A 12,156-nucleotide genomic window follows, 5' to 3' on the forward strand; every position below is an offset into this window, starting at 1 on the left:
GAGAGTTGTTCAATTGCAAGGAAATCTCATGTACTACACAAGACACAATTGAAGCAAAGATGATTTGATTCACTCGAATCGGTTCATGAACTTTTATTGCCACGGTTTGCAAACTGCATTCCTTAGTATTTTTAAGTTTAAGTTCAGAAATCATCTTCAGATATATAACCTTCTCAAGTTCGCAAACTAGGTTTCGCGGACTTAAGTTACCGGGCAGAGTTTACAAAATACAGCATAAATTCTCGGGTATAAGAACTTCGTCGGTTCGCGGACTTAGTTTCACGCAAGTAGTTTGTCAACTCCAGCAGAAATTCTCGGGTTTGAGAACTTCGGCAGTTCGTGGACTGAGTTCGCGGACTTGGCTCACGCCATTCTTCCGGTTCTCTTGATCAACAAAGTTCGCAAACTTTGGTTCAAGGAATAGGACTTATACATAAATGTGTTTCCACAACAATGCTTATGTCCATCATTGGTTATGTAATCTAAACTCTCATTTCAATCATTGAAACATTCTTAGAGGACGTTATATAGTTGTTACACCATTTCTCGTCAAAGCAATTTTCAAGATGATTGAAACATATCATGAATTTCGTCACATGGTAAAGATAAAATTGGTTAAAGAGAAAATCTTACCAACTCATATTTCGAGATATAAATAGGCGAGGTATACTCGGCTCGAAATACCAAATGTGTATAATCAAAGTCTATATATATATAGCATACGACTTCTTGCCTCAAAGAGTAGGAGATAGAGTAGATAGACTTTTGAGTGATAGATAAGTTCAAGTATTCACATACCTTTTTGTCGAGAAGTTCCACCGGTTCCTTGAGTAATTCTTCTACTGGTATGATGAATCGCCGTGAAGTCCTTGAGCTTAACAACACTTTCTATCCTAGTCCGAGACTTAGCTATAATAGACTAGAAATCAAGACTTATAGTTTTGATCACTAAAATTGACAAACATGCTTGAGATAGCAACGCACGCGAGTTCGACCGAGCAATGCTCTAACACAAGGTGTTATTTGTTGTTACAGTTAGTGACAGAATTGACTAGAAATCCTAACTAGCATTAGATATGTTGTCTCCCAAACAAACACGTAAACGCTCATCAATCATTATGTATAATAGTCATAATTCATCTAATAATGGTAAAACTTGAACGATAAATCAGAGAATGAATGAGAAAACCAATACATTAATTAAATAATATGTTTATGGAAAATAATAGAGAAAACAAATCCTAAGTAGTTGTAGAATATTTCTAATCCACATAGCTCTTTGGTATATTCTCATTGTGTTGAACTGTGTTCAAATGTACCTTTTTGATATTTTGGGAGTCTTTTTACGTAGTACTTATGGAATCTAGGTGTTAGCTAAAGTCCTAATGATACCATTTTTCCTACTTTCCCGTTGATTTTTAGAGCCCAAAATGTTGATTTTCTGTACCCAAAAGTACCAAAAATCGGCAGGTTTGATCCCACGCATTCTGTCGATTCTTAAAGATCCAAAATGTTTTTTCATTCTCTAATAGATGGAGATAAAAATTCATGGGTTTGCAGATTTTTTGATTGCCCATGATCTATCAAATCTTTTGCTCCTATTTTTGTCACATTTTTATTGATTTTAGATGAATTACGCTGAAGAAAACCAATAAAACAGAAAAGAAAAAACGAGGTAAAATGCAAAAAAAATTTAACTAAACCAAATATGAATCTGACATCATATAGTATGTAATCTAAGAACTTATCACCCATGATAAAACTAGCTCATCATGGTCCAAAATAATACAAGAAGATGTAACCCTAAGCTTAAGAAGAACTTGCAAAGACTTAGAAAACCAAACAAGTTTGGCTGGTAGTCCAGAATCACATTTTCTGTTAAATTAACTGAGAGATTTTAGTTAAACGTTTTTTTGATATAGAGGTTGGTGAACACGAAGTTGAAGATTAACCCCAATCTTCACTCTTATGATCCTAATTTTACTCCAATTTTAGTTTTCTTTTGATCAAGCCTTGAGCAATATGGTAACCTTTGTAAAAAAATCTTCTAAACACATATCTATTACCATTTTTCTTAATTTGTGCCTTCCTTAGAAAAATACAGGTTATATTGGTAATATCTTGGGGTGTATGCATGTATCGAGTCATGATATTTATTTCAGGTCACCGAACAATTTTGGGCCATGAGGTAGATCCTGTATTATGTAATATTTTCGGTTTTTAACTGCCGAACCAGAACCGAAACTGATGAACTCATCCCTACTTGGTGTTTAACGATAAACTACCAAGATTTTCCGTCTATTCTATCTACCTAGTTACCGGCTTTTTAGTGCCCAAAATATTAATACTTGAACTTCCAACTCAAAACCAATTGACAATGATTAAAGTGACCGTCGTGCTTATATTGAAGGGTCATGTTTAGGAAGTAGTCTATGCAGGACTGTGCATCTCCAACACAAAGTACATAGTAATCCAGAGGATGTAAATGAAGAACAATCGACTAAACTAGCATAGTGTTAGGATTACCTAACATTTGTCACTGGTTCATGCAACTTGCCAAGAATCCATCTCATCACGTTTCTTTGATCTGGAACTCATCATGTTATAATACAGTAATTATAGCTTGATTAACAGAGAGATGTTGTACTCAATGTACTGGACCTCTATAATAAGAAAATAATTATACATTTTGTGTATTCGTAACTCATCCTGAAATCTAGTGGCTGAGATCGAACAAAGACAGCTATCTTCATCTGGTCCATTTGACGATGGAATCGGCGCCGAGAATTTCGGCTACTTGTCCGCGGGGTTTAAATAGAAGTCAAAGTATTAGGTAGAAGATTTTCTAATGACAAAATGGCCCACTTCAGCACAGCCATGAGATTCGGTACGCTTCATTATCTAACAGTTAAATTCGGTTGAATCTGCCCTTTTTATTTTGCTGATCGAGCTGACAATAGTAGTAGCATTGACGGCTTAACGCGGTTTCGTTACTTGGACCTGATCCTTAAAAAATGTTGTTAAAATAAGTGTACGTATTACTTGGTAAATCTTACTACTAAACCACAGTAATTAGTAATAATTTAGTAATTGCAAGTAGATGATTGATTAAGCATTTTATTCTAGTATATATATATATATATATATATATATATATATATCACGATCCAAGAGTATCAACATTGGATAAGAAAAACCAGTATGATTAGTTTGACCTAATCATAAATCACTACAGTGATTAATTCTTGTGGAGGACCCAAATTAGGTGATCTTTTTGTGAACAGTGAACCAGACGCAAGTTGAGTAAAGGTGCTGGGGCTTCTTCTTATCTACGAAAAGGAGCTTCAGCTTGTGCGTTTTCGACTTTCAACTCTGCAGAGAAGTCACGCCGCAGCTAGATTATTGCTCTTTTTTTATCTTTAGATTCATATGCACTTGGAATTTGGTTCATTCGATTGCAGAAATAATGAAGAGCTTTGTGAGCTGGGGACAGGACTTATAGAGTAGACTACAGAGGCAGTCTATTGACCAAGCCGAATCAAAGATATGGGACCCAGTGACATGTCACAGTTGAAAACTATGAAATGAAAAACTAGACTGGTTGGAAGAGAATCCAAAAAATCTCTATGTTGTTGTTACTATTTTTTTAATCTTTTCTTTCAATCTTGAGATTTAAATTTTAGTTTTTCTTCTTCTTCTGATCTTCTCGGTTTCAGTAGTAAACAAATTTCTTTGATCTTGAATCTTGTTTTGTCAGGATTATTAACCAATCCACAAATCATTAATTAATCTTTACTTTTGCTCTCTTACCTTCTTCTTTTGAATCAAATCCTTAAAAGACGTATACACTCCTGGTTTCTTGAAAGATCTCTTGTTTTCTGGAAGAATTTACCTTGAAATGTGAGAATATGAGTAAATTTGAGGAGAATTCGGCTAAATAACTGAGTTAGGTTTTTCTTCTTTAATTTGATTGAATTCTAGGGTTAATTAGGGAGGTTTTGTTGGGAAAAGATGGCAACAAAGCATGAGCATCAGCATCATATGGTTCCACTTTCAGTGTTGTTGAAGAGAGAAGTATCGACTGAGAGAATTATTGAGAAACCTGATATTCTTCATGGACAAGCAAGTCAAAGCAAGAAGGGTGAAGATTTTACTTTGTTCAAGACAGAATGTCAGAGAATACCTGGAGATGGGAACAGTACTTTTTCTGTTTTCGGGGTATGTGATTATCATCTATATACTTTGTATCCAAATTTTGCATCCAATTTTAACACTGCATTTTATTATCTAGATATATACTCATATACATATTTGATAAATTTGTCTTGGTTTGCTCCCATTTCTTATAAATGCCTCTTTTAGCCGATTCAGTGAAACCTAGGTTCAAGTTATGTTTTAATTAGTGATTATGTAAGAGTTGAAGTACTGGAATTAGCTGAAGAACTCCAGCGAAGTTTCTTTGTTGTCCGCTAGTGTGGGTTTTGCGTGATGATAACCTAAATTCCGTAGGAGCTGGACAAAATAGGGAGTTCATGTAGCTTGTGAAGCTAGCTATTTACAGGAAGAAAATTGTATCTTAGGCTTAGTCTAGATATGGATTCCAGAGCGGGGATATAAGCAAATGTGGGACTATTATCCTTCACATCCCCCCTCACCTGTAGGCACTCTTTAGCCTCTAAACGCCTGTACCTCTATAGGGTGGCCGTTAGGCCATTTACACATTGTGCTCGCCTAGCTCTATACCATGTTAAAGTATCTCTGGCCATCATATTATATTCATTTTTCAGTATGGAATATAAGCAATGTAGGATATTCTTCAAATAATGATCATGTGGAATTTATAGGATGTCCACCGGCCATAACTGTTTAGTCAATTCTTAAATTCTCTAACACCGCTGGAATGAGACTACTTTGCGACAACCTTTTGTAAGTACTAACTTATAACAAATATGGAGATTAAGGATACGTATTCAAAGAATAAACACTTTTCAATGGAGTCGCCTGTAGATTACACTAAAAGATTGACCTCATAAGCCAACTCACACAGTAAGCATATAAGATCAACACCATTTTTTGCGTCTACACTTGCCTTCGGAAGGTCATGCTTACTTGGAGAATTCTTGAGTTGGCTCATTCTAATAGTGAAAAGCTAGCCGGACGCATACCAGGATTGAGTCATTTTGTCTTCTACACTAGCAGTATGTGGAGTCTCTGCATGAATTATTCATTAGTTGTTCGTTTTCAGCAGCAATTGGGTTCCTTGCAATTTGTAGCCTTTTTGCAAACACCCAATCGCGGTCCATTCATCAATCTGGGTCGTTAATGCCAACTTGGTTTGGGATTAATGCATCAAGCAGCACTCATATGGCCTGTCAGATTCGAGAAGGCATTTAGGGTTATATAATGTTTCATATTGTATATAACTTCTTTTTCCTTGACTGTGTTATCAGTAGCTATAGATGGATTAACAATAATATGCATCACGTGTTTGCAGCTATTTGATGGACACAATGGATCTACGGCTGCTATATATACTAAGGAGAATCTTCTTAATAATGTTGTGGGGGCTATTCCGGCAGATCTTAGTAGAGATGAGTGGTTGGCAGCATTGCCAAGAGCTTTAGTGGCAGGTTTCGTGAAAACAGACAAAGATTTACAAGATAAAGGTACCGTAGTAGTCCTTCTTGCGTTTGTTATCTGCGGTACACTGGTTTTTGCCTAGCATCTGCTTTTGTTTTCTTGTGGTTAAGTCGACCTCGTGCAATTTAACAAAGTGCTTAAATTTTCAGCAAGAACATCGGGTACAACTGTCACCTTTGTGATAATAGACGGGTATGTGGTAACCGTGGCCTCCGTTGGTGATTCTCGTTGCATACTAGAATCTTCTGAAGGAACTATATATTCTTTGTCGGAAGATCATAGGTTGGAATGCAATGAAGAGGAGTAAGTTTCGGAGTTAATACATTGGTTGTTGCTTCACTTTTTCGTTAACATTTATCTCCAGTAACAGTGCCTGAATCTTAACACTTTCAACAGGAGAGATCGCATAACAGCAAGCGGTGGCGAGGTTGGACGGCTTAATATTGTTGGTGGTGCACAGGTACTTGTATTTTCTGAGAAGTTCAAATGGATTTTGCTTCGAAGTTTATTTACTGACTTTGTGGGACTCACCTGCTCCAGTTTCATACAATTTTTTCTTATATTATATCTTAAATTTATACTTTGTGTAAACCTGAAGATGCTCTTGTTTAATGTCACAATTTTGGAAATGATACTAATATTGACGGGATCAAATTTAGTGTGACTTCCAAAGTCTTTGAATTTGAAACATTTTTTTTCCTTTTCGATTGATAAAATAGTACATTGTTTTTGTCTCAGATAGAGGCTAAAATGTGAGATATGCAATTTTTATTGTCATGGAGGATCAATGGAGTAATGAACATGAGGATTATCTTGTACTAAGTATAACATAGAGAGTTATGGTTCATCTGTGATTTTTCAGTGTGGTTGAGACTCAAAACTTGATTGTCGTAGTGAACTTTAATTAACTGCTCAATCTGTAGACTTTCTTGGCTACTGAAATTACATGGCTCAAGTAAAAGTGTTATGAAAACAAAGTTATCCATACTTCTTATACATGCACCGCCTTGCTGTTTGTTGATAAATACAATTTGAGATTATTGGCGAACCATTTGTTAAAGATACTTTGTTACAATCTCATTTCGGAAGGTCTCAGCTTTGCATAACACTGGTTTTCAAGGTTGTGTCTGAAACAGGAGAGCTTCATTAATGTGAGAATTATGGAGAAAATAAACAATTTGACCCTTTGACCCAACTCCAATTTTCAGATTGGACCTCTCAGATGTTGGCCGGGTGGCTTGTGTCTTTCAAGATCTATTGGAGATATGGACGTTGGGGAATTCATCGTTCCTGTTCCGTATGTAAAGCAAGTGAAGGTTGCCACGCCTCTGTTATCGCTGTTATATATATATGTCTTAATTCTTAAAAATGTGTTTAATCACTACAGCTTGGCAGTTAAACCTTCTTTTGTTATCATTACAATAACTGATATTTTTTTTTTTTAGCTTTCTTCTGCTGGAGGGAGGCTTATCATATCAAGTGATGGTGTTTGGGATGCTTTATCCTCCGAAACTGCGCTGAACTGCTGTAGGGGAATGCCTCCAGATGCTGCAGCTGAGCAAATTGTCAAGGTACTGAAATAATATAAATAATTTTTGCCTTTTGCTGATGCTTCTCTTGATTGCATCATCAATTGTGCCTTGTTATTAAATTGGCAGGAGGCTTTACATTCAAAGGGGCTTCGAGATGATACAACATGCATTGTTGTAGATATTTTACCGATGGAGAAGTTGACCCCATCTATACCACCACCAAGAAAACATGGAAAGGGAGTGTTCAAGGCCATGTTCAAAAAGAAGTCATCTTCATCATCTTCTCATCCAGAGTACACACCTCCTGATTTAGTGGAGGAGATGTTTGAGGAAGGATCCGCTATGCTCGCTGAAAGGTTTGTCCTTCTCAGAGTCTTTCTTCACCCACTCCTTTTATATTTTTACATAATCTTGTTGGCAAAATACTTGGAACCTGATGGGCCCAGAGGTAATGGATCTTTTCCCCTTTTTTCTTATTTTTGATGGAAGCAACGGATCAAGAACCAGAAGTATTAGAAATGATACAAGTGACAGCTAAACTAGACTGGCCTGGTGGAGTGGGCAACTGAGGATGACTTTTCAACGCTTAGCTAAAGGGTCCTAGTCTATAAGTGATGTCCATGGGATTGTACAGATCCAAATTTTCAGTCTGAAAACAAGGCCTATAAATGATACCCAATAAACAGCTTTTGCACCAAGCACCAGCGACTCGAACTTCCTTTTCCCCCAACCCCCCCAGTAAATCCCATATATTAAAACTCCTGCTGTAAGATCAGTTTTTATAAAGGTTGTACAAATGCTTATGGTTAAGAAAACAAAAATGTATTCTTTATGCTAATGAATTTGGCGTGCCTTGCAGGTTGGATACGGAATATCCCTTGTGCAACATGTTCAAGTTGTTCGTCTGTGCAGTGTGCCAAGTAGATATGAAACCGAGAGAAGGAATATCTGTACATTCTGGTTCTACAAATCTTCGTAAGTTGCATTCTTGGGATGGTCCTTTCCTGTGTTCTAGCTGTCAGGCAAAGAAAGAAGCAATGGAAGGGAAAAGCCAATCCAGAGGTACATCAACTTCCTGCCCTTTGCATATTATTTGAGGGTCTGGAAAGCTAAATTCCTTAATCCTGATGCTTAATTCAATCACAAGGTAGTTGTAAATAAATGTCACTTTACGACTGAATCACAAAATTCGGGAGTTTGTGCCGAAGCTTGGTTGCTGGTGCCTTAGGATCTTGACCCTTATGTCAGAGCTCATGCATTAGGATCCTACTGATACTGCCACTCTTATTTTGCTCTTTCGCAGATGATCGATCCAACAGTAGAGGAAGTGACTAACAACTCATTACTTGACAGAAACAGTTTCATGATTGAAAGTGATAAATTTGGCACTAACGAAGGTTCCAGAGCTGACCAGATGTGATTATTCGTTCAAGATCTCATGATGGGTTTTTGAACACCACTCGGCTCCACAAGAGAAAAAATGAATTTGAATGTCAAGCTATTCTAGGGTGATTCCGTGCTCTCCATCTGATTTTATTCTTCTTGCGGTATTCTCTTGCTTTCTTTCTTCTCATGGATACATCACCGAAATTGGGGATATTCTCTTGCCTCCATGATCCCATTCTTATCCCATTGAACCCTTGCTGCATTGTTGTTAGTGAATTTAGGTCATGCATATAGGAACATCGTATAAAGAGAAAATTATACATGTATATTTGACCGTGCTGATCAAAACAAATGTTTGAAACTTTAACTCATGCGGAAGGAAATCAAATTAATGTTTTATGGATTTCCCATGGTACTCTAATGATCTCAAAGAAGTTGATTTTCTTTTCATGTGTGATTCATATAATAATGTAATTTATGAACCAGCCAACTCTAAGACATATATATAACCTAATGTTTGAAAATAACAACTGATCAGGTGAATGTAGCCATCCTAGATAGGCAAAGTTACTAATAATCCATTGTATTGTATATGTGCATAGATCAAGATTCAAGAGGGTTTTATTGAGGATAATCATTTAACAATTTAGTTTCCATGAAATTTGAAATTTCAGCCGTAACGATGAAAAAGTTTTTTATATATTTGTGCTTCTAAAATCTGCCTAGCAATCCATATATACGTATGATTGCGGACAATCTTCTCTATAGTCTTGCACCTCTTTTAGGACGGTCACAATATTCCACACGCCATCAAGGACGTGTTCAGCCAAGATGTAACTTTTAACTTTTATATTTTTCGCGTAGCTTCTTATTTACTGCTATTTCGGGATTTAATCAATATGATTTATGGAGAACGTCCAAGAAGTTAATGTATGAACGGATATTCTTCTCTTCAGTAACTTTCGTTGAAATTTACAAGAAAAAAGAAAAAATTCTGATATCAGGAATGCACAGATTAAAAATAAAATTGTTGAAATTCTCATATCATGGAATTCTTAATAAAATATGTTTTTATGTAACTCAAAATGTCACCAGTTGTTGTTGTTTTTTTCTTTCATCGGTAAAAAAAAGATTGTATTAATCAAAATCAGGGGCATAAAAAGATTATACCACCCAGAAAACATGGGAAAAGGGAAGAAAAAAAAAAGGAAAAAGAAATCAGGTAGGTAATGATCATATTCTAATCATGTTGGTCACTGATTCTACTAGCCCAGAATGCTGGAAACCTTTTAAATTTTTCCTTACTTGGTGATGCAGATGAGCAGGCTATAGCCTATTTGGAGGTTAAAAATCCAAGTGTCGTAATTTAGATCCTTAGGGGTCCATTTCGATGGGAAACAAGCCAAAGAACAGGACAAGGAATCTTTGATTGCCTTGGTCTTCAGAATTTAGCCAAATTCCATCGTTTAGGGCATCAAACATACGTTTTTGCTATTTTAGGAAAGTTTTTATTTTGTTAATAACTCTTTCGTTAGGAGTCTGTTTGGGCCGCCGTTTGAGGCGAATTGTTTTATTTTATGAGTACTTTCATTATTTTAGGTCGACCAAAATTTGCCAAAAATAGCAAATTAGGGTCTGAGTCGGTTTAGGGGTTTTTTTCATCCTTTCTTGACTAGCAAGTTAGGGTTTTTCCCCAAGTCTATAAAAGAGTCCATCATAAATTGTTTAGGACAACTTTTTTTTGGAATATATATCTTCTTTATCAAACTTTGTTCAAGTTTAATCGATTTTTATCTAAAGTTGGGAAACCGAAGTCTAGATATTAATCAACGTTCATAGTCGATATTCCTAGGAATATTTGAAGTCTGAACAACACTTCTCTTTTCTCTAGTTTCTCTAATATCCGCTGCATCACTTTGTTAAATGATGATACTTGCACTACAGTTATTGCTAATGCTTGGAAAAATAGTGTTGTTGGTTCACCTGGTTTTTAGCTTGTTAATAAGTTAAAGCAGACCAGAATTGATTTATCTAAATGGAATAGAGAACATTTTGGAGACATCAACAGAAAGCTGGACAATTTGCAGCTAGAACTGGATTCTCTTTAAGCACAACCTCCTGGTATTGATTCTCACAATCATATTAAGGAAATTAATGAGAAACTGAACAGATGGCACAAGGTCAAGTCTGAGTTTTATCAACAAAAATCCAGAAACCATTTCATTAAAGACATGAATAATAATAACAAGTATTTCCATACTAAAACCAATAGGAAGAGAACAAGGAATAATATTGATTCAATATAGGATCATAATAATGTTTGGTTGCATTCAAGAGAGCAAATTTCAAGTCATATCACTTTCCACTTCAAGGAAATCAGTACTTCCAGTTCTCCAGTTCTTGAGGAAAGGTTATATAATGTTCTTCCTTCTATTGTCACCACAGAAGATAATATACTTTTATCCAAAATTCCTATTCAAGAAGAAATTTACTATACACTCAAAAGTACGCGGAATTGGAGTGCACCTGGTCCAGAAGGGTTTCAGACTGGTTTTTACAAAAGTCAATGGGACACTGTAGGTGGAGATGTTTGTCAGATGGTTTCAAGGTTTTTTGAAACAAAGCACATTTTAAAGCAGATAAATAATATTTATATCTCTCTCATCCCCAAAAAGAAGAAATGTATCTGTGCAGCTGACTATAGGCCAATTGGCTTATGTAATACTTCATACAAGATTATTTCCAAAATTCTTATAGGTAGAATGAAACCTTTAATCGCTAAGATTGTTTCTCCTTTTCAGGCAGCTTATGTTTCAGGAAGACTTATCTGTGGCAATACTATCATTGCACAAGAAATTATTCACTCCATGAAGAAGAAGAAAAGGGAAAACAGGTTGGATGGCTCTCAAACTAAATACGTCAAAAGCTTTTGACATGCTTGAATAGAATTTTTTGTAAAAGTACTTCAATACTTTGGTTTCAGTGATAATTTTTGTGATCTTATTTATCAGTGCACAAGTACAACATCTCTTTCTGTGTTCCTGAATAGTTTTCCATGTGAAAATTTTCAACCTACACAAGGAATTAGACAAGGTGATCCTCTTTCACCTTATCTATTCGTTCTTGCTAGAATACTTGTCTAGACACCTTACTCATGCTCAACAGACTAAAAGTATCAAGGGTATCAAAGTATCTCACACTTCACCAGCAATCAATCACTTACTTTTTGTTGATGACTGCTTGATTTTCACACAAGATAAGCTTACTTCAGTGAATAATCTTCTTGAGTTACTTAAAGACTTCAGTTCTCAATCAGGCCAAGTAGTTAATTTTGAAAAGTCTGTTGTCAATTTCAGCAAATACACCAATCCTGCAGTTGCAGTTTCATTAACACAGATTCTGGGAGTTAGGGTTATGAATTCTAAGGAAAAGTATTTGAGATGTCCATTACTTCTTGGTCATTCAAAACAAGAATCCTTCAAGACCATCGAGGAAAACTTTGAGATGTCCATTACTTCTTATATTGCTTATTAATGAGAATAATTAATTAATGTAAAATGAACAACGATTTGAAATTTGGTGCCCTTAAACCTACTTA

At 35.8% G+C, this 12,156-nt stretch overlaps 1 protein-coding gene across 1 annotated transcript; it reads left to right on the forward strand.

The window, feature by feature from the left end:
• Positions 1 to 3,607: 3,607 nt before the first annotated feature.
• Positions 3,608 to 9,006, forward strand: LOC113346639 (probable protein phosphatase 2C 12). Its single transcript, XM_026590112.1, has 9 exons — positions 3,608 to 4,218; positions 5,495 to 5,666; positions 5,790 to 5,943; positions 6,037 to 6,100; positions 6,849 to 6,956; positions 7,086 to 7,211; positions 7,299 to 7,528; positions 8,032 to 8,234; positions 8,476 to 9,006. The coding sequence occupies exons 1-9, from the start codon at positions 4,012 to 4,014 to the stop codon at positions 8,505 to 8,507; spliced, it is 1,296 nt and encodes a 431-aa protein (XP_026445897.1). The 5' UTR covers positions 3,608 to 4,011; the 3' UTR covers positions 8,508 to 9,006.
• The last annotated feature ends 3,150 nt before the right edge of the window (positions 9,007 to 12,156 follow it).

This window comes from Papaver somniferum, chromosome 2 (assembly GCF_003573695.1).
Source record: "Papaver somniferum cultivar HN1 chromosome 2, ASM357369v1, whole genome shotgun sequence".
Taxonomy (NCBI): Eukaryota; Viridiplantae; Streptophyta; class Magnoliopsida; order Ranunculales; family Papaveraceae; genus Papaver; species Papaver somniferum.